General features: G+C 42.0%; 2 protein-coding genes across 3 annotated transcripts; both read right to left on the bottom strand.

The window, feature by feature from the left end:
• Window positions 1-5,888: 5,888 nt before the first annotated feature.
• Window positions 5,889-13,668, bottom strand: LOC121708729 (C-type lectin domain family 4 member F-like). Of its 2 annotated transcripts, XM_042091568.1 has the most exons (11): window positions 13,564-13,668; window positions 11,680-11,796; window positions 11,374-11,469; window positions 10,800-10,907; window positions 10,463-10,573; window positions 10,233-10,325; window positions 9,856-9,957; window positions 9,288-9,356; window positions 8,832-8,983; window positions 8,528-8,637; window positions 5,889-6,330 (listed from the first exon to the last, which is right to left on the bottom strand). In XM_042091568.1, exons 1-11 carry the CDS (start codon window positions 13,652-13,654, stop codon window positions 6,177-6,179), a joined length of 1,203 nt encoding a protein of 400 aa, XP_041947502.1. In that variant the 5' UTR covers window positions 13,655-13,668; the 3' UTR covers window positions 5,889-6,176. The 2 variants fall into 2 exon arrangements, with proteins under 2 accessions (XP_041947502.1, XP_041947503.1); XM_042091569.1 differs by lacking the exon at window positions 11,680-11,796 and having other exon boundaries at window positions 11,374-11,458.
• Window positions 13,669-16,716: 3,048 nt separating this feature from the next.
• Window positions 16,717-21,921, bottom strand: LOC121708727. The gene has a single exon (XM_042091562.1). The coding sequence runs from the start codon at window positions 21,803-21,805 to the stop codon at window positions 17,255-17,257; it is 4,551 nt and encodes a 1,516-aa protein (XP_041947496.1). The 5' UTR covers window positions 21,806-21,921; the 3' UTR covers window positions 16,717-17,254.
• Window positions 21,922-23,373: the final 1,452 nt, after the last annotated feature.

Raw genomic sequence — 23,373 nt, 5'->3', positions numbered from 1 at the left:
TAACATTACTGACATTAATTAAAGTGGATAGTTTATACTCAAGTGAATTTGCAACAGTATATTAAGTTTAAGCGAAGTCCTTCAACTAGTCACTTGTTAGCGCATAGCTGTACTATTGCCATAGCTACTCCCATCCACTTGTATAGCATTTTAAGCTAGCGTTAGCTAGCAAGCTAGCTCGGTTCACATGACTAATTAAATTATTCATATCATGTCCTAAAGAGTGATTCATTGGTATCATACACGATTATATACAATAATACTGTGAACACAATTATGTTTATTTGTTCTTATTGCTTATTAAGAGAGAAAGTTTATTTAGTGACGTAGGGTGACACTCCCACTTATGCAGACCGGAACTGTCCCGTTTTGCTCCCATAGTAACGAATTACGTTGCTCTATCTTGCTAGTAATCAAGGATCTTTGATGATACCAAGTGTGAACGTATGTCTCATAGCCCATCTCGGCTTGTCCCCTGCACTCCAAAATCTGGCGCTAGTTAGCCGATGCTACCAACAGCTTTTTCAATAGTGGTGCTTCGGCATCGGGCTAGCCATGCAAATAAATCACTGTTTTACACCCATTTACGAGGCTCAATGTATCTCCACACTTCATTGGTAGACTTCCGAGGGCCCTGACATTTAAAACGAGACATTGAGAACTTTGAAAAAGCACTGGGAGTTTACTTACAAGACGATTTATACAGACAGTATCTTCACGAAGTTTAGCGTTTGCAGCCATCTTGAATTTAGTCAAGATAAGTCGAGCAACGAGTAAGAATGAACAGGTATGATAAGGGATCAGATTCCAAAAATAATTCAGTGGAAATGCATGGATTCCAGTTGCTGCTACTGGAAGAAACTGGAATCCATGCATTTCCACTGAATTATTTTTGGAATCTGATCCCTTATCATACCTGTTCATTCTTACTCGTTGCTCGACTTATCTTGACTAAATTCAAGATAAGCATGAAGTTGAACCTTTAGATGAAAAACAACACTTTAATAATAGGCCTACAATAAATAAAAAAAAAAACGCTATGATGTTTAGGCTACTTTTGACCATTTATCGCCTGTAACTCCGTGATAAGGACCTAACAGCAAAGTATTTGGCTGAGCAACGTAAGTTAATATGTTCTATGTTTTGTCCACATGATATAGGCCTATGTCTAATCATTGTTGCATTGTTTCATTCGTCCTCCCTTTCAATCGTCCCGAGCCATAGACTGTATATATAGAACTGGACAGTGTGCCGTCTGTTAAGAGTGATGCGAGCGTTAGTCCAGAGCCCCCTGGTGGCTGGCTGCAGTACAATGTGTAACTCCGCCCATCCCCATGTATTTCAATGGCCAAGTAGCCAACTTTCCGTGTCACTTTTCTCACCTAAAACTATTTTTGTATCAACAACTTTTTATTCGAAAAAATAGTTTTCAAGATGCTTCAATACACACAATTTTTCTTTTCTCGCTGAAATTATTTTTTTTAATGTTATATTAACAAATCTAAAAAGGGCGTGTTTACACCTATGATTGACAGCTGGCTGGCTGCAGACACGACGCTTTGTCCATTATGTTTTACCGTCTAGGCTGCAGACACTACCACGCCATCACTCACTTATTTTAACGACACCTGATTTCGACACATAATCTAACCTAAATAAGTGTTGCTGTTATTATCATTAGGCTATATCTTATCACAGTCTGACTAAATACATATTGATAGTCATACATTGTGTAGTTGTTTGTAAGAGACATCGTTGTTAGTTGTTACAGATTCTTTGTGAAAAAAGATATGTGCTGTTCTTTCGTAGATGCTAAGTATATTAGCTCATAGCATGCTACATCATGCTAGCATTAGCCAGTTGATAGGTAAAGTAAAAGGGCTCTGCTATATTGATCCGAAGTGATGTTAGCCATAGTCCCCATAATTTACAGTCCTACTTGTTTCAAATGGTTTAACGTAACCAGTGATTGCCGCCATCATCGTTGAAACTTCATTTGAATACACTTTGTCACTGGAGAAGGCGATGTTAAGTTTCATTAACGTTAACTCTTGCTTAGTTTTGCGAATGGCAATAAATGCCACCTAGCCTGCTAGGTCGACAACCTCGGTATGCCCATTTATGAATCAGCCCGACAAATAACTTTACTTGTGTTTTAGTGAACACATTATTGGACCATAGCTTAACGTGAGGTAGGATTCAAAGTTACAAATGGACAATTTGCTTAGTATGCTCATAACAGCGGTATCTGAAAATGCTGAGTTAAGGTATCGTTGTTACCTGCGATTGCACTGCTGGAGAAGCATTTTGCATTGGTATGATTTGATCAGGTATTCCCAGTGATGTGTAAATCCTCCCATAGACGTACCCCATTTCAAAATATTACATCTAAATTGAAAACTGTGACAACTCATTGATAGGCTCTCTCAATATGTCTGTAATCGTATGCCTCTACCACAGGCTTGCTAGGCTTTCACCAGAGAGGGTGCTCCATTATAAATCAAAAATGTAATACTGCAGCCTTCATGTCAGCTGTAAAAATATGAGAACATGGACCTACTACATCAGGATACTCTGTAAACATTTTACACATAATCAGGAAGCTACTTTGCTGTTCAGTGTGTGATGTGTTTAAAGTGGTACTACGTTTAAAGAAACATTTTTATTCTTTGTTTCAAGTGCATAAGAAAATACCACATTATGATGATGATGGTTATGGTTACCCTTAACAAATACAAAACAATATAATACTTAAAACAGGGATCAATCAATAGCCTAATGAAATAAACAATGAGGGGGGAAAGCAATAATAAATAATAATGCCCATTCAATAAATAATATCAAAAACATGGTAAGACTACATTAAAGAGAATATCAATAATAAAAAATGTCAAATTAATCAACAGCCTATAATGAAAATAAAACAGTACTACTGCATACAAACCATAATGTATAAGAAGTGCTTAAAAGACCAAAAACTATCACAAGAACGAAGAGCACTGGGCAACTCATTCCACCAACATGGAACCACTGAGGAAAAGAGTCTTGAATTTGACCTAGCGTTTAAGACTGAAGCTCATCAGAAGACCGCAGTGGGCGGTTGGGGATGTATATCTTGATCATTGAATTAAAATAACAAGGAGCAGATCCAGTCAGTGTCCTATAGGCCAAAGTGAGAGATTTAAATTTAATTCTGGCTACTGTAGGGAGCCAATGGAGAGTAACTAGGAGAGGAGTTACGATGTGTCCTCTTTGGCTGATTAAAGACCAGTCATGTTACAGCATTCTGAATGATATATCACACAAAAGAAATAAAAAAAAAAAACATTCAATATTGATTTAGTATCAACAAATAATTATTATTTTAGTAACGTCTACATCTTTGTGTAGGCTACAGTTAAATACTAAGCAATGGCCTCTGACTTAAATACCAAGGCAGTTAAATGACCGTGGTATGGTATAGTCTACGTGATACACAGGACTACACAGTAAACCCATTTAAAAAGCATCATCATCTCAGTATACCCATTTAAAATAGGCAAGGATATGTATTTAATAACATTTGGGGTTGCTCACAGTATACCCACCACTACAACTAACTAACTAGACTACACCACTGGTTAAATGGCGCATTGCAATTTACAATTTGTGTGAGTTCAGGGGCATACAGAAAGCTGAAGTTTGGGTGACATCAATAAAGAAAATAGAAACAAAGGGATGTGTACAGACTCAAGTATGAATGATGTCACATTAACAGAAGGTTCAGAGCAGTGGCAGACTTTTCTTGGTGCCACGCAAGTTATTGAAAGTCACGTGTTTTCAGAACGTAGTGGTGCTGTGCCATGTCCCATGTATAAGGGGCTTCATGTTGATCCAGTGACGGTGGGTGATGATGTCAGGGAGATGGATGTCAGGGGACTTGGAGAAAGGGGGAGGACATGCCACCTCAGACCACTCCAGCCAAACCACTTCACGTAGGCATTCCCTTGCTTGCAGACTAATGTAGATCATGGAGACCACCTTGCCGCCACCTCCAGTACATTCAGCCATCACCCATATCTTACCTGCAAAAAGGAAAGTTACAATAAAGTTAGTCAGACAATTTTACAACATTACAAAGCATCTAATCAGGCACTCAACACCACTAGTAATACCAATTAATTAAATATGTGTGTGCAATAAACTTCACAGCCTACCTAATGTTAACTACACATTTAAATATGCGGTGTGAATGTTATTAACTTGCGTCAGCTTGAAAAATAACGTTATCAGTATGACTGATCATGGACGTTAGATGACAAACTAAGGTCTTTCTCAAATGTTCACCGATATCCCTGGGAAGTGACTGGTTCTTGGCGTAGTGTTTAATGCAGGCGTTTCATTTATCGATCATTCACTTATGCGGTCTACAACTACCGACCTACCATCACAGAAGTAGCTCTAACAGAGGTGTCTGTCGTTAACGTTAGAAAAAATGCAACGCTGGCAAACTGGCTAGTAGTTACATTAACATGACGAGTTGATGAGGTCCATGCTTCACATTACGTTAACGTTAACTTGCGTTGCTTTAACACATCATACCCTTGCTTTATCACATCATATACTGTACTGACTGTCTAGTGTTATTAATCCCCATGTACAGTCAATGGTTACTCCATGTTGAGATGGCATACATTAAGATTGAGATATTTGAAAACAGCAACAACTAATAAAACCAAGTATACCATGCATCGACTGTTACGGGATCTGTGTGCTAATCTTCACTTCAACGACTAACTTAGCCTCCCGTTAACGGTAACGTTAATGGAGCTGCTAACGTTAGCATCTAATTCGCTGTCCGTATTTCTGTTGTTAGCTCATTAGTATTCACCATACTAAATTGTCACAGTCTATAATCAACATAATAAGCTCTCTTAGACGTATTTAAGAACACCAATAGACAAAAAACTTTTCAGTTGATACGCAACACCAGACAAGAACAAACCGATTGTTGTTTGTACTGTTTAGCTAACTCAGAGCCGCAAAATTCATCCAGCCAGCTAGCCTTCTGCGCCGAGTCGACCTGCGTTGTGGAAAGGAGAAGGGGGCGGGTTTCACTTGACAAGGGGCGTGTTTAACTCGCTGAGTGGCAACTGAGTGGGCGTGCCTGACCGCGACTCCTCTTCACTGCGCATGCTTCAACTTTTGCTGCGCAGCCGCACTTCAAATTGGCTCCAAATTTTCCAAGATGGCGTCGCCTCGGCGGCTTCAATTCCATAGAACACTGTAGAATGCAGCCACACTGTCCAGTTCTATATATACAGTCTATGTCCCGAGCGGTCGTTCTCTCTCCAAACTAACTTTATTCTCAAAATGTTGAGTTTAATGTCGACACGTCGAGATTAAAATCGACATGATATTTCAACTTTATTCTCGAAATGTTGAGTTTAATGTCGACATGGCGACATTAAAGTCGATATTACATTTCAACTTTATTCTCAAAATGTCGAGTTTAATGTTGACATGGCGACTTTAAAGTCGACATGTTGAGTTTAATCTCGTCATGGCAAAAATATTTTTTTCCTTCATGTGTGGCCCTAATACTCCGTCGTACTGTAAAGTTGAACATGGAGCATAGCACAGGCAGAATCGGATGAGGACGCACTGGAGGGAGCGTCACAGTACTGTTAGCCAATCAGAGGCGAGGTCATTAACATGTCATGAATATTCATGAGCAAGAGGCAAATCCTGTCGTTCCTCCCCTCCCACCTTCCCCACCAAACTAGAACAGCATGAAATAGACGCAGCAGAGCATTTTTTTCTCACAGGGCATTCATTAATACTAGAGACCATGGCAAAATTAATGAAAAAACGATGAGATGAGACCTTTAACATTCCAGTGATGCAAAAATATTTAAACACTTTTAATATATTTCTGTAAATCTATTTAGCATAAAATGTTACAATTCAGATGAAAGTATGTCTTCAGTTTATAGTATAGATCTGACTACCGTATTTTCCGGACTATAAGTCACACTTTTTTTCATAGTTTGGCTGGTCCTGCGACTCAGGTGCAACATATATATATATATATTTATATATATGTTTTTTTCCTCTTAATGACACATTTTGACACATGACTGGTGCGACTTATACTCCGGTGCGACTTATAGTCCAGAAAATACAGTACATGGTGGTCAAGAAATTGGGGCAGCTTTTTTACAGATGTAAGTAAACATCTGAGCACAGTGGGCATCATTCAGCTTTCCATTCCATGACAGATGTGCACAGTCCTCTGGTCCCCCAAAAGCATGGTCAGTCCAGTTATCAGGCTGGTTCTCCCTCCATTGCCTACAACCAGAGAGCGAAGAAGAGTCAATCATCAAAATAGTACCACGTAGATAACTTTCGTACTATGAAACTATTGTAAAGCTTCCAGCAAATGCCTAGAGGTTTATTGCTGAAGTTATTTAACACACGTTTCTTGGCGACCCAGCAATAAAAGTTGTATTATTTCACATGAACTTTTCTATAAATCATCTGATTAATTAAATAAATGTTCACAGAGTTCATGAAGTCTTAAATGTCACTACAGTCACGTTACAAAGTTAGCACCCCCATGCTAAAGTTGACTAAAAAGAGGAAAAAATAATTTTAAAATAACAAATCATCATTAAAATAGCCCCACATCATAACATACCCTTCACCATACCTAGAGATTGCCATGGTTTTCAGTTAGCCTAATAGCTGGTTTGATTTGCATTGAAAGATGATTTTAGGGAAAGTACCACATACCAATCTCTAGGTATGGTGAAGGGTATGTGATGATGATGTGGGGCTATTTTAATTTCAAAGGCCAAGGGAACTTTATCAGGATCCTGGATCCATGAAATAACTGGCCTGCCTCTGTGGCATAGGGGTGTGTTTACTTTTGCCTCCTGTATTTTAAGGAACAACATTTATTTATTTACGATACATGTGCACGATTTTCAAATCCATGCTTGGTGCCGCCCCTCGAGTTGGGCCATTACATTGTTCGTGGCCAGACCCTTAATCTTTCTAGATTACCAGGGTCTGGATTTTCCAGGCTACAGTAGAACTACACACAGCTAGGCATGCAGGACATCATGTTTGCGCAGGAAAGAGAATGAGAATATAAGCGCAAGCACACACTCAACTAGCTAAGGATTATCTAAACACTAAGACAAGACTTAAAGGAAAATGATTTAATAATAATAAAACATCATGCTGATACCTTCTGCTTTTCCCAAATACAATGTAGCCTACAGGTGTACATTACCTTTTATCAGTACAGTTGCAATTGATGAACTGTGATGAACTGCCCTACTTATGATTGTTTTTAGAGATTTTAAAGGTTATAACGATGCTACAGATTTTGTGGCTGGTGCTACAAATCTATTCACCTTTGCAGCGCCAGTACTATGTGCAAAAAAGTTAACATATAGCCCTGGTATCACACATATCTCATGTAGGCTATTCTGTCTGATACACCATGCTGATGTTATAACCCTGAAAGAACTAGCCCTTATCACCTCACACATGAAACAAAAGGTTAATGCAAAAAAAAGAATGAAAATGTTAATGAGAAACTTTCTAATATTTGGGAATGGGAAAATAATCGCTAATGGACAAATGAATCGTTAGATTATTAAAAAAATGAATCGTTCGATTTGTCGACTAATTGAAAAAATAATCATTAGATTAATCGTTAATAAATAATCGTTTGGGACACCCCTAAAAGTAACTGATCATATTTGTAAAATGTTTTGCTTGCATAAAGGGGGAGTCATTAAGCATAAACTGTTTGTTAAAAATGACTATCGGCCAATATATAGGTTATACATTTTTTAAAAACTCAAACGACAAAATCGCTATCGGCCCTCAAAATCCCCTATAGGTCAGGCTCTATAAGGAGATGGAGACAAATTGAGATACACACAAACATGCACACGCGTGCGCACACAAACACAGGCATGCCAAACAATACACAAAAGTTTCAAGAGTGGGTGATGGAGTAGTAGGAGATGGAGAGAAATTGATGTGTCATTTATTTTCGCGGAACGGATGTACAGGACTGAGTGGTGGTCATATCTTGTACCTCTAGTTTTTGGATATTTTAGGGGAAGCCGAGCTTACCTTGCAGTCTTAAAGAAATCGCCTCTGCTATCTACAAATTAGATACATGTTCATACTACGTGTTAATTTGGGAAACACAAGTAAAAATGTATGAATATTCATAGAATCATTTGTAGAGAACAGTCAAGATTTAACCTTAAGGAGAAATTAGACCTAGGCTTTTTTACACATCCTGCGGCAGACATGCTGTTTTCAGGCCATCTATTTGTGGTTCTCTGTTTGAGTGACTAGCACATTCTCCTGATGATTAGAGAGTACCAGCGTTTTGGTATTTGTAGTTAGAACTACTGATTATTTTTCAGCAGGGGGGCTATAAACCTTTGTCGGACTTTTAGTTCTGCAAAGATTCTTTTGTACGTGTATTGGGCTGATGACAAAGTTTGTTTCTTACCTTTTGTCCATAACATAAGGTGTTTCATCTACCCATCTCCATGTGCCTGTTATTTCATCAGTGAGGCCAATCCAGTAATTCCTAGACATGGTATTTTTGGTCACATAGGGCTGCAAGGGAGAACCTGACTGTTACACCTTTACATTCTTCTAAAATATACATAATACAGAATAATTGGCTGTTTGCAAAGGTCCATAGTCCAGCTCATTTAAGAGGTTTTGAAGAAAATAGTTTAGTACCAGATCCTAATAGAACTGAATCTGCTATGCATTTACACATGATTCTGAATTGTAGTCCAACAAACCCATTCGTTGCGTTTTGTCACAGTAAGCAGAGAGGCTCCTTGTGATTTACAAGAATCTCTGGCATCATGCCATGACAGCATTTTCTGGGAAAACAAGTAGCAGTTGGCTAAGAAGAAATCCCAGTCCTCCGGGTATTTTGAATTAGGATCATCTGTGTGGAGAGTGCAGATGGTAAGATAGAAAAAGAGGAAGAGACATGATCCTCATGCAATTATAAATTAGCAATAAAAAAACTGATCAAAATATGTCCAAATAAATGCATATCAAATATTTAATGTTAGACAGTGCCTTGACAGATGAATGATTGACAGCTTAAGTGATGAATGAATATGAAATACTTGCTGGTCTTTTGCCAAGAAGGCTATACCTCAGAGTGAGAGGGCAGTAGCCCTGTCTGTTATGAAGCGTAATGTGAGATTAAAGTGCATGAAGATGTAGCTCATGTGTAGGCCTACCGTTAATCATTTGTCTGATGCTGCTCAGTATCTGAGTGGTCAAGTTGTTCAAAGCCGTTATTTTTTCCTCTAAAAAACAAACATAGCTTTTATTTTAATGTCATTTTTAGTACATTTTCATAGCACATTCATTTGTACCGTGGGTTGTGTGTTTGTTTATCTGTCTGTCTGTAAACAGGATTACGCAAAAACATAAAAATGATTTTCATGAAACTTGGTGAAGAGGTGTAGCATTCCCCAAGGAAGAACCTGTTCAATTTTGTGACCAGATTCGGTCTAGAGGTTTGCGCTCTCCAAATGTTCTTCAAGTTGAACGTGATTTAAAGTGATCTGATACAATGTAAGCAGTTAGATGCAGTTAGATGCAGTTAGATGCAGTTAGATGCAGTTAGATGCAGTTAGATGCAGTTAGATGCAGTTAGATGCAGTTAGAAGCAGTTTAGACTAATTATTGTATCAGCCATTATTGTATTTTTTTTGCCTCAATTACAAGGTTTGTGTCAGTATTGCATGTAACGAAACATGTTTGTAACAGTGTAGAATAGACTTGTGGAAAGTGCAGACAAACCTCCTGATGTTTCCTGAAGTTTTGAAGGGATGGAGTATAAGAAAGAGCTGATGTTGTCTGCTTTAGCCTTCAGCTCATTCAGTGTGGATTCCTGAAGCTTTACTAAAGGAAAGAGATAAGTCTGTTGACATATATTAACCTCTCAGTTCACAACAAAAGATTACAATTGGAAAGACAGTTAAATAACTGAGGGCGTCCTGACCCCATAGTTATGAAGTGTTCCTGTATGAGTGTTCAAGAGTATGATGACGTAGTTAGAATAATTCATACAGAATATATATACATAATTTATTCAGATACTGTATCTGACAAATCAAAAGAAAGGAGAGATCATTCTGCCAGCTTTAGAATATAGCAATGTGATTCAGCAACCAAACCTGTTTCATGAAAATCAGTTGAGAGGGCATTTACAGAATGGGATACATCAACAATATCCAGATTCATTTGCGCTATCTTGCTGTCCTCTTTTTCTATTGAAAACAGAACGTATATTACATATTATACAGATAGTATTAGTATTTAAGAGAGTACTTTTGTTTGGCATTTCATTAAGGTTATTGGGGTTCATTAGAGACTAGCTCCCAAATTAGACCATGACAGGACCAACCTGTGTTGTGAACATTAGATGGCTGCGTGTTTAAAGAAGCGGCTTTGAGGGATTGACTTAGATCGGTGACGGAAAGATCCAACTCAGTCAATATTCTGTTCTGCTGGTCAGCTGAAAACAATGAGAAACATGCATGAATTTATTGGGATATTAGGAATTATTTTAGATTTCACATAGCACTTTCTCAGACCATATATATATATATATATATATATGTTTTTTTTTTTTCCAAGTTTCAAGTTTACCATGAAGTTGGTATGGTTCACATACACTGTGTACATGTGTTCTTGACTGTCAGGGCTTAGATAAATATGAAGTCTGTGAGTGAACGACTCACCTGTCTTATGTTGTTCAGATGAGAGTGAGGTTATAGAGGCTCGCAGATTAGTCAGGGAACTTTTCATCTCTGTCAACTCTTTAAGTGCAGGTTCCTGACTATGAGGAGCTGCAAAACAGTAAACACCCCAAACATGTTTTTATTTTATACTGTTGATGCTACTCTCCCCATGATGTTTCTACTTTAGATGTTTAGTGTGTTTCATTCAGCCGACACTTACAGTACAGCTTCCTAAACATGAATTAAGTCTAGTCCTAGGAGATCATTTCATAGATATAGTAATGAGAAAATGTGACCTAGATCTAGAAGGGAGCGATCCTTCAGAGATAGCCTACTGTACTTGAGCTAACTGTATAAGCTCTCCACTATTCGTAGTGGAGAGAATCAAGAACAGGTATCTCAGACTTTGCTATAATTGTGATTCTTTGGTCATGATTTAATGTAATCGCAGTTCTCTGATTATTTGCAATTATGAGACAGATTGGAATTTTGTTTTTAGGTTTTAATAGCACAAGCATTTTAAAAATGCATTGTTTCTATTCAATTGTGTATGCTTTGGATGGGGAAATTAAACCTTTTTGTTGTAATTTGTATGGCAGTGAGTTCAAAGTCAAGGCCATATTGTCTGCTTTTGTCTCCAGCTCTTTCAACATCTCATCCTGTTGGTTAACTGTGGAGGTAAAAACACATTAGCACAGATGATCGGTTAATATAGGAGTTATGACATGCAGAATTGGTACAATATAGAATTATTTAGAAATACAGATATTTATTTAAATAGTGAATGACAACTTATTTATTTGGTGGCCCTAAGGCAGAATGTGTGTTGGCTATATACCTAAATAAGTAAGGTAACAATAATTGAAAAATAATAACTTACATTTAATTGGCACCATGACCACAAGAATCAGAAATAATATTATGGTAACACTTATGATAAAAAACAGTTGCAAGCACCGATGGCCTATGCAGGGAGTCACAGGATTCAAAGTTGCACCTGAAGCAAACACACACTCACACAGGGAGAGAGAGAGAGAAAATTCAAGAGATAGAACATGCAATTTGTTACTAGTTACTGACAATTAAAATGTAACAGACCGACATGCTGGTTTCGCTCAAGCAGTTGTTAGTATAGCTAACTGACTTCTTAACCGTATCTTCATAACCGATGCAGTGGTATGCCTTAAACCAGGGGTCTCAAACACCCGGCCCGCGTCCGGCCCAATTCCGGCCCGCGACGCATGTCGAAATAATAATGTAATCCGGCCCTTGAGACTTTTTAATCGTGACAAACAACGATACTGATTAAAATAGACGATAGTTCCAAGTACGGTGACAAATCTCATTTGTACTCTGCTCCACTATGTGCTAGACATCCAGAGCTTCATTCAAACCCAAAATCGCTGCGCAAAGTTTTCAGGAAATACTTGTATTACACGCGAGAAACACAAAGACGTGCATTTGTAATGACGCGGAAGCGATGCAGGCCATAGTGTTGCATAAATTGAAGCAGAAATAGGCCTACACCAAATGTTGTAAAACTTTTACGTGTGATGAAGTCTTAGGTAGGCTATGTTATTCACCTATTCTAAATCTGAAGGAGAATATTCTTTTGGAGATTATGATCGATCGTCTATTGAATGGAGGTGCGTCTGCGTGTACGACGGTGTCCACTAAGCATACCATGCTTATTTCGACCCTCTGCCCAACATAGCTTGGAGGTTGCAGTGGTAATCGTGATGATAGTGTCCGTAATGGACGTGGTACAGACAGCAGGGCTAGTAGAAATAGGGCTCTAAACTACAAAGTCAACCGAGATGCGAACTTCTGGGTACTCAGATTACCCGCGCTAGGAACTCATTTAACCAGAAAACTTTATTGTAGGCCTTGTGGTTTAGAAACAATATACATCTTAGGTGTTGGTATACATCTTAGGTGTTTTCCTGTTAATTTGTTGTGTGAGTAATATGAAAAAAGTAAACCTGCTCAAATATGTTCATCCAGTATTTATTGAAAGGTGCATAATTTGAGGTGCTTGCCATCCAGTGGCAAATTAGATGGGTAAATTTACCCCCTTCATAAACTTTTGTTTTACTCAAAGATTTTTACATTTACAGTAGGACTTTATCTCTGACCACTTTCAAGCCATGGCCTTTTGAAATGTATCTTTTGATATAAAAATCCAATGGTGTTGCTTTCTTAACCCTGACGCCTATAGTTTGCCAGGTTTAAAAAGGTTATTAGAGGAAAATATTTTTATTTGGTGTGAAACACACACATACCTGTTTTTATGCTTTTCATTTGTTTTATAATTCGTATTATTATTTATTTTATCATTATTTTATTTATAAGCTAAGGTTGCTAACACAGGTGTCTAAAACTAGATAAAAACACTTGCACTTTCTGTTTGCAGTTTTGTGTGGTATTTGAAAAAAAGAACATTGCATTTTCAGAAATAGCGGCCCTCCAAACATGTTGTTGGCAGAATTGGCCCCCAGCTCATTGGAGTTTGAGACCCCTGCCTTAAACACTTAAGGCACACCTGTTGGCTTTATAACACTGTTGCCAGTATCCAACATTTCAGCCAAAAGGGTACTTGCCATTTTGCTGGATGATTGTTAGATCTCAATGTTTTTTAAAAATATAGATAGTGAAGTGAGGGATACACACAGTATTTAGACAAATTGGTAAATTAACACATTAGCACCGCCAACTGTTAAAACATTTTAAATGACATTCACAGACCTACTGCTGCCCACCTCACCTTTCCACCATTTTAAACGCCCATTCTCCTCATCCGTGTTGCTGTATAGTACAGTTGTATCGAGGCTGGACTGCAAGTTTGCCATGATCATTCAGCAATCATACAGTGAAGTGTGATGGAAATTTTTACTGGATTGAAGTGATGTCAACTGTATTTAAAGGGAATTTTTCCCATACTCTCAGTTCCTCTTTTCCAAGAACTTGAAAAAATGCTTGTGATGCAAACGCTGTACAAGTCACATAAAAATGTGCAGCCTCAGCACATTAGAACCATCCAAGAGAGTATGAACATTTGTTTTTTTTTTTCATACAAAGTGAATATTAATCTGCTTACATAAATCAACACTGTGTAAAACCTAATTGGTGGTCAGAGCTGAGGCACGTTGAATTTGTCAAGCACACCACCTCTGAATTGCTACTTGCCATGCAATTTATTTAGCTGCCATTAAAGCAGACATGACTCAAGAAACACAATCTTCACAGGAATACTGATCCATAGGCATAATGCTAACTGCAGGGTTCCCATGCCCATTGAAAAGTCACGGAATTGTAAAATCCCATTTTCCAGGCATAGAGAAATCATGGAATTCAGTAAATCCATTGTAAGTCTCACATTTCAGCCACAACCTGTGGTGGAGAGTAAGTGATTTTATACTTAAAAGCCGTGAGAAAAAGTAATGGAAGGTCATTGAAAAGTCATAGAAAGTATATATTTGGGGCTTTGTGCCTTTATTGTGACAGGTCAGTGAAGAGGGCGGTGGTAGTGTAGTGGTTGAGGAGCTGGGCTAGTGTGCAGTCGCCTGAAAGTTGTGGGTTCAATTCCCGGCTTTCGTTGTGCCCTTGAGCAAGGCACTCAACCCCAAGTTCCTCCGGGGACAATGTAATCCAGTGGTCCCCAAACTACGGCCCGCCACCTCATTTTGGGTGGCCCCGCAAAACATGTCCAAGGTATATAGCATCTGCCCCGCATGGGAGTATGACATCGTCAAACTATAACATCCGTAATTCCCCCATTCATTCTCTATAGCGAGTCTTAACAGTACACATGTAATACTCTTTTTGTCCACTGGTGGTTGTTTTGGCGCTGTTTCGTAGCCTGACGAGCCAGACCCACATTAAAATGTAGGGTCTGGGCACTCACCGTTCGCAGTGCTCAGTCCGAGGGGCGGGATAATCAGTTGTCTTTCAAATTCCCTCTGCACGCAATAGGACAGCGGCAGCGCTATGAGTCCCATGCGTTTCCCACCAGCGGAGCTAGTTGGCTAGTTCAAACGTTTGCCTACTTAATAAAAGCTTAACTCGTGTCACACTGTTCGCCAGCAGCAACATCCATCTTATTTGTTTTCAAGTAGCAGGGAATTCAAGCCAAACCGTTGCAACTCTGCCATCAATCATTATGTTAAGCCCACCTAACGACTCTATACACGATTTCATTGGCCTGATTAAGTTTCGATTTCTGGAGCTCACAAGCCAACGGAGAGTTGCTAGACTAGCCCTGGCAGCAAATGTAATTTGCGGCCGCTAGGGGCGCGTCTAGATTTCTAGGCTAGCTGTTTCGCGTTTGCCATCGAAAACGGAATGAAATGTAGGCCTACTTGCAAACAATGTAAGAGGCCTATGCTGACTGTATCAGTGCTCAAAGTATTCTAAAAGTTTATCAATTAATTGCTAATAACGAACTAACTTCTATTCAAATCATATTTCTGGGACTTTCTGGGATAATTATTTATATTTTGTATCCACTCGTTCAAATGTTCATACAAATTCACAATTCACAAAGTTCTCATCAGGTGAGTGAAAGTGGTCATTTCAGATGTTTTTGCCAGCACTTCATAAAACTCTCATAGTTTAAGAACTTTAAATTATTTGTAGGATATTGCTTGTTCACAATTTGAGCTGTGTATGCAAAGAGTTCAGAGTTCACACATTTTGAATATTTCATTTGAGCTACATTTTACACTGATATGGCATGATGGCAATATAAACACAGCTAGCAATGGTATTAAATTACAGTAGCCTATGATTAAATGTAATGGAATATTCAACTAAGGTAGACTGTTCACAGCACTAAGCTATTTATGGTTACTGATATACTCCGAGTCTCTGGCCCTCTCTTAGAGCCAGGCATAGCAAGCTGGCCCTCGGAAAAAAAGTTTGGGGACCACTGATGTAATCCCTTGTAATATAGTTGAAATATGCAAGTCACTTTGGACAACAGTGTCTCCTAAATTAATAAATGTAAATTTTGAGACAGACAGAAGAGAGTGGGAGTGGGAGAGTGAAAATGGGTGGGAACACTGTAACTGGCAAACTGGGATTGCAGATTGCCTCTAATTTTCACACCAGTCAGCTCTTTCTGTGATACCTCATGACTCATTCAAACCTTTCCTTGTGACCACAGTGTTGAGTCCGGGGTAGGAGGAGAGGGACACTTCAACACCACCAGCGAAGAACTGCAGCAGGTCAGGTCAAGGCAATATACACATTGTATCTTTTGTCAGTGTAAGCTTGAAATATAATATAAAATTAAAATATAATAAACTGGTTTTAGCCAGTGGTTTTGACCAACAGATGGTGCCTGTGAGCGACCGAGACAGCCAGCCCACCAATTGGGATGTGAGCTTGGGGTTGTAGGTGGAAAAGGAGGTGCAGGAGAGGTTTTCAGCGTGCAATTTCTATTTATTAAATAACCAAAAGAAAAACTTGCAGGAATAGCAATCGGCTATTATTTAACAAAAAAACACTTTCAAACAAACAAAACAAAAATAAGTTCCGTATTCCAGTTCAGTATTCCAATTATCAACAATTGCAGAGCATAAAGCTACAGTAAGTCTCTACCTCACAACAGGAGAGCTGCTCTCTCTTTGCTCTCCAGGGGAACTGAGCTACCCCTCTTAAATAAGCCTACCAATTGGCCTAAATTAGCCCAAATGGGGATATTGGCTCAAACCACTCAACTAGGTAAACACTTTCACTGGACATTCACTATTATAACAAAATAACTACCTATTACAAATATATACACAATGACAATGGTGCATATTACTATGAAAATACAGGTTAATTACCATAACCAATATTCCCCACATACATAATAATAACAACAAGACGACAAACAGACAAGGCAAACACCCCTCTATCATAATGCCCCACTCCCTCCCCCTGTGGGATGTTGGTAAAAGCACTGTCCCAACGCGAAGCGCGCTTCCGCAATGGGACAGTGGCTGGGAAGCCGAAGCACCAGGAAGTGTTGTGAGTATGGTGAATGTTAACCGGTTTACAGGCGTTGTACAGTGAATGCAAATGGTAAATGGAATGACAGTGGGTACCACACTATGTGTTTAAGTTACCGGGAACAAAGAAAGACAGAACTAAAGGCAAAACTAAAGAAAAATCGCGGCAGACCAAACATTTGGTCTGACGCATGAATGAACGCCAAACTGGCGGCAAAACTCCCGACACTAACGATTAGACAAAACTATACACCAAACACACTTTACACAACATGAAACAATACTTCAAACAAACACACAACATCGTTTATACGCCAGGGAGATGTGGCGGGTGACTGTGTGCGTATGGGTGCATGTACTGTATGTGTGTGTGCAACCGAGTGGAGTCTCTCCCTCTCTCGCATTTCAAGAGTGCACCGAAACGTCTTTAAAGTCCGATATAGGGAGAAGGGGGAAAGTTCAACTTCTCACATTTCCCTCCACCTCTGAAGTCTCACCACCAGGGTGGCGAGACAAGAAATCCGCAACCACATTTTGCTTTCCAGGCCGATACTCAACCTGGAACCTGTATGGCTGCAGAGCCAGGAACCATCTGGTAATCCTGGCGTTAGAGTCTTTCATCCGGCCAAGCCACTGAAGAGCCTGGTGGTCAGTTTGTAGCAAAAAGTCTCTGCCGAGCAAGTAATATTTGAAAGTGTCTAGGGCCCATTTAATGGCCAAACATTCCAGTTCAACAGCAGCATACCGTGTTTCACGGGGGAACAGTTTGCGGCTAATGTAAGCCACAGGCCGCTGGTCCGATCCTTCCCCTTGGAGCAAAACCGCCCCCAGTCCAATGCCAGAGGCGTCAGTCTGGACTGTGAACGGCTGGTCAAAGTCTGGGCTCTGCAAGACTGGGCCCTGACACAGAGCCCCCTTCAGGTCATTAAAGGCCCTCTCCTGCTCTGCCCCCCACTGCAGTTGACCAGACCCGGATTTCCGAGTTAGGTCCGAAAGGGGTGCAGCGCGAGAGGCAAAGTCTGGCACAAACCTGCGGTACCAGCCCGCCAGACCCAGGAAGGACCGTACCTCCTTTTTAGTCTGCGGCTGGGGACAGTCCCGTATGGCTTGTACCTTGTCGGTCTGGGGCCTAATCAGCCCCCTACCCAGCACATGGCCCAGGTAACGGACCTCTGCTTTGGCAAAGTCACATTTCTTTGGATGCACTGTAAGTCCAGCTCTTTGGATGCGCTGCAGCACATCGGAGAGATGGCGTAGGTGGTCCGTCCAGCTGGTACTATAAATTACAATGTCATCCAAATATGCTGCGGCGAAGGATTCGGTACCTTCAAGAACACAGTCCATGAGTCTCTGGAATGTGGCTGGCGCCCCCTGCAGGCCAAATGGCATAACCATGAAGTGGAACAACCCTTGCGGAGTTCTGAAAGCCGTGTAGGGTCTGTCCTGCTTAGCGAGGGGCACCTGCCAGTAACCCTTGCACAAATCAAGGGTGGTAATAAAGCTGGCCTTACCCAGCCGTTCAATTAGATCCTCTAGCCGTGGCATGGGGTAGGCATCAAAATGGGACTGGGAATTTACCTTGCGGAAATCAATGCAGAATCTGATCGTCCCATCCTTTTTAGGCACCAGGACGACTGGATTGCTCCACTCACTATAGGACCTCTCGATGACCCCTAGGGACAGCATCTCCTCCACCTCTTCTTTAAGCAGAGGCAGTAGACACTCGGGGATTCGATACATCCTTTGCCGCACCGGAGTGGTGTCCTTCAGTGGGATGGAGTGCTCCACCACCGTGGTGAAACCCGGTTTGTCTTGGCACAGTCCTGAGGGAATGATGGCCGCTAGCTCCCTCTGCTGTTGTGGAGTGAGGTGCGCCAGGTCAAGAGCGGCGGGTGGTTGAGTAGCTGGAAAAAACTGCTCTGTACTGTCACTGTCTTCCTCTCCAACAGTTTGCACCAGGAGCTGCAGGCTACCTTGGGTGACCCGCTCTCGCCACTCCTTCAACAGGTTGACGTGGAACACCTGCTTTGTCCTCCTCCGGCCTGGCATGTTGATTTCATATGTGGCAGGGCCCATCTTGCGGGTAACAGTGAACGGCCCCTGCCACTGTGCAAGCAACTTGTTCTCCGACGTGGGAAGGAGCAAAAGGACCTTCTGCCCCGGCTCGAGAGTCCGTTGTCTGGCAGTCTTGTCATACCAGACCTTCTGGCGATGTTGCACCTGTTCCATGTTGTTCCGGACCAGCTCCGTCATCTCCTCCATTTTCTCCCTCATTTGAAGGACATGGGAAAGGATACTGTTGGTCTGGGGTGCTTTTGGCCCCTCCCAGGCTTCTTTTAGTAAATCCAAGGGCCCTCTCACTGGTCTTCCATAAAGCAGTTCAAATGGGGCAAAGCCAGTGGAAGCTTGGGGCACCTCACGGTATGCAAACAGCAAATATGGCAGCCAGCGGTCCCAGTCTTTCCCATTGGCAGACACATACTTTCGGAGCATACCCTTGAGTGTCTGATTGTATCGCTCAACCAGACCATCAGTCTGGGGATGATAGGGTGTGGTCCTGATCCCCTTAATCCCCAGTAAACTATAGACCTGTCTCATCTTTTTGGCTACAAAGGCTGTTCCCTGGTCAGTGATGATCTCTTGGGGTATCCCTACCCTAGAGAACAGCTGTAGGATAGCTTGGGAGATGGTGGTAGCTGTCACTTTACGAAGGGGAAAGGCCTCTGGATAACGGGTAGCGTAATCACACACTACTAAGATATACCGGTGCCCTCTCTGGGTTCTCTCGAGTGGCCCAACAATATCCATTCCTATCCGTGTAAAGGGGACTTCAATAATGGGAAGGGGCTGGAGGGGAAATGGACTAGTCTTCCGCTTACTAGTCAGCTGGCACACAGGACAGGATTTACAAAGGTCTTGGATCTCTTTATACATTCCTGGCCAATAGAACCTGGCAGCAACCCTCTCAAAAGTTTTGGCAGTACTGAGATGTCCTGCCCAGGGGATGCTATGCCCCAGGGACAGCACTCGTTCTCTCAGCACCGTAGGCACCACTAGCTGCTCTGGCATATTCCCCTCTGACTGGTGGTACAATAAGCCATCTCGCAACACATAGCTTTCTCCAGACAGGCTAGCTGGAACACCCGTTGCCACACCATCCACACTGCTAACTTTGCCATAGGCCTCCTGCAATGTAGGGTCCTGGTTCTGTAGCTGTTCCATGTCCTCAGTAATGTCTTCCCAAGCTCCACCCCCTATTTGAATGTCCTCCCCATCCTGTTCATTCTGAAGTGTCCCCACTAGTCTCTCCCTTCGCCTTTGCCTGTGACTTTTCCTAGTCTTTAGCTTGGGAGGGGGTACTACCTCACTTCCAAAAAAGGGCATCTCTCTCAGGGAACCTGGTTCTAGGGGCTCTTCTGTCTGAGCTTTTGTCCGAGACCTAGTGACTACCACATTGACAGGCTTATTGGCTTGCACCAACTCTGGCAGTACCAAAATATCCTGTCCTAAGACTACTGGATGACTTAGTCTCTCCACAATTCCAACAGTTAGTCTATAGGTCTGACCATGCACTTCCACATATACTTTGGCCACGGGGTATTCATGTTCATCCCCATTGACACAAATTACTTTTAGGGTTCTACCAGATATACAGTCCTTTTTGTCCACTAAGTGGGGCTGAACTAAGGTTTGAGAGCTCCCTGTATCAATCAGAGCCCTCGCCACCTTACCACTCACTAGCACTGGGACAGTCTGTAACCTACCCATAACCCCCTGTTCTTGCTCCTCGCACCCTGGGAGACAACAGTGGCTACTACCTATGGGCTTTCTCGCAGGGCAGTCAGGCTTAATGTGACCTTCTTGGCCACAATGGTGACATATGACACGTGAGCGCTCTGGTGGGCGTTCTTTGGGGAAAGTGGCATGTCTAGGGGGCATGTAAGAACTTTTATCCCCCATCCTACCTCGTTCACTAGGTCTAGGACCACCCCCGCCACTAAACCCATCTGACCTACCACGGGTCAGGGGCCTGGAACTGGTCTCACTTCGGAAGTTCTTTGGACCTCTGCGGGCAGCGACAAAGTTCTCCACCAGTTCTGCAGCCTGCTGGCCAGTCCGTGGGTTGTGCTCTTTCACCCACACTCTGACATCAGGAGACAGAGTACGAAAAAACTGTTCCAAGATGAGGGCTTCTCCTATTTCTTCAACCGTCTTGTCCTCCGGTCTAATCCATTTACGAAATAAATCCTTCAGACGCTGGTACAGTTCTTTGGGGGACTCCCCAGGCCTGGCATCTGGCTCCCGAAACCTTCTCCGGTAGACTTCTTCATTTATTTCGTACTTTCCCAGGATTGCCTCTTTTACCTTGTGATAATCCATTGAGTCATTCATGTCCATGGCCACATAAGCACTGCGGGCTTTGCCACTCAGGTACGGCACTAAGTACACGGCCCAGTCCTCCCCTGGCCACCGGTAGGCAGTCGCAAGCCGTTCAAACGTAGTTAGATACTGCTCGATATCTTCCCCTTCTTCAAACTTGGGCACAGCAGCACGCGACCATGCTACTGGAGCGGCTGGATTTGCTGGCGGTGCCGGTGAAGCTGGCGGCTGAGCAGGCAGTGGTGCTGGTTGCGGCGGCGATGGCGCTGGTAGCTGCGGCGGTGGCGCTGGTGGCTGAGCAGGCAGTGGCGCTTGTGGCTGAGAAGGCAGTGGCGCTTGTGGCTGAGCAGGCAGTGGCGCTTGTGGCTGACGGCTTTCATCAAAGTCATCGCGGAGCTGGTTTAACTGGACCTGCACACTTCGCCAGCGCTGTTCCTGCTTAAAAAACTCTCGCTCATGGGACTTCAAGGATTTCTGCAACAGCGCATACAATCCGGCCAGGTCAGTCTCTGCTGGCACCTCTTCATCTGGCTGCCCAGACACTGTTGCTCCTAATGCTGCCTCTAGCGTCTCCTCCTCCCCCTGTGGGAGCTCCCCCTGGCCAGCTCGTACTAGCCGCCGGAACGCCATCCTCTGCCAAGTATGGCTTGGTTTGACACCCCGTCCACGTTTTCCACCTCGTCCTCGTTTTCCACCTCTCTTATCCAGTTTCTCAGGCGGCGCTACACATCCCACCGCTGCCACCAAATGTGAGCGACCGAGACAGCCAGCCCACCAATTGGGATGTGAGCTTGGGGTTGTAGGTGGAAAAGGAGGTGCAGGAGAGGTTTTCAGCGTGCAATTTCTATTTATTAAATAACCAAAAGAAAAACTTGCAGGAATAGCAATCGGCTATTATTTAACAAAAAAACACTTTCAAACAAACAAAACAAAAATAAGTTCCGTATTCCAGTTCAGTATTCCAATTATCAACAATTGCAGAGCATAAAGCTACAGTAAGTCTCTACCTCACAACAGGAGAGCTGCTCTCTCTTTGCTCTCCAGGGGAACTGAGCTACCCCTCTTAAATAAGCCTACCAATTGGCCTAAATTAGCCCAAATGGGGATATTGGCTCAAACCACTCAACTAGGTAAACACTTTCACTGGACATTCACTATTATAACAAAATAACTACCTATTACAAATATATACACAATGACAATGGTGCATATTACTATGAAAATACAGGTTAATTACCATAACCAATATTCCCCACATACATAATAATAACAACAAGACGACAAACAGACAAGGCAAACACCCCTCTATCATAATGCCCCACTCCCTCCCCCTGTGGGATGTTGGTAAAAGCACTGTCCCAACGCGAAGCGCGCTTCCGCAATGGGACAGTGGCTGGGAAGCCGAAGCACCAGGAAGTGTTGTGAGTATGGTGAATGTTAACCGGTTTACAGGCGTTGTACAGTGAATGCAAATGGTAAATGGAATGACAGTGGGTACCACACTATGTGTTTAAGTTACCGGGAACAAAGAAAGACAGAACTAAAGGCAAAACTAAAGAAAAATCGCGGCAGACCAAACATTTGGTCTGACGCATGAATGAACGCCAAACTGGCGGCAAAACTCCCGACACTAACGATTAGACAAAACTATACACCAAACACACTTTACACAACATGAAACAATACTTCAAACAAACACACAACATCGTTTATACGCCAGGGAGATGTGGCGGGTGACTGTGTGCGTATGGGTGCATGTACTGTATGTGTGTGTGCAACCGAGTGGAGTCTCTCCCTCTCTCGCATTTCAAGAGTGCACCGAAACGTCTTTAAAGTCCGATATAGGGAGAAGGGGGAAAGTTCAACTTCTCACAGTGCCATAATAACATCTATGAGAAATCATCTCCAATGAACTGACAGTTGACCAATAAATTAGTATAGTCTGTTGAGTATGAATGCAAAGAAAACAGATTGGCTATTCCTGTTTACCAAGATTTGGTCACAATCTCATCGTGAAAGAGTTAAAGTCAGATGATGGGTGAGCTGAGAAGAAGCCTGTTGTGACAACTGACTACATCACTGTTACAGGTACATTGTGCATGTTTTGCACCTTTCTGAAGCCAATTTGATGATAAACAAACTTGTAATAGGTGAAACATTTATCCAGCATAGCTATACAGCATAGACGTAGTGAGTCA

Source organism: Alosa sapidissima, chromosome 5, assembly GCF_018492685.1.
Source record: "Alosa sapidissima isolate fAloSap1 chromosome 5, fAloSap1.pri, whole genome shotgun sequence".
NCBI lineage: Eukaryota > Metazoa > Chordata > Actinopteri > Clupeiformes > Clupeidae > Alosa > Alosa sapidissima.
Note: the sequence above shows the minus strand (reverse complement) of the source record. Positions and strands in the feature narration are given on the sequence as shown.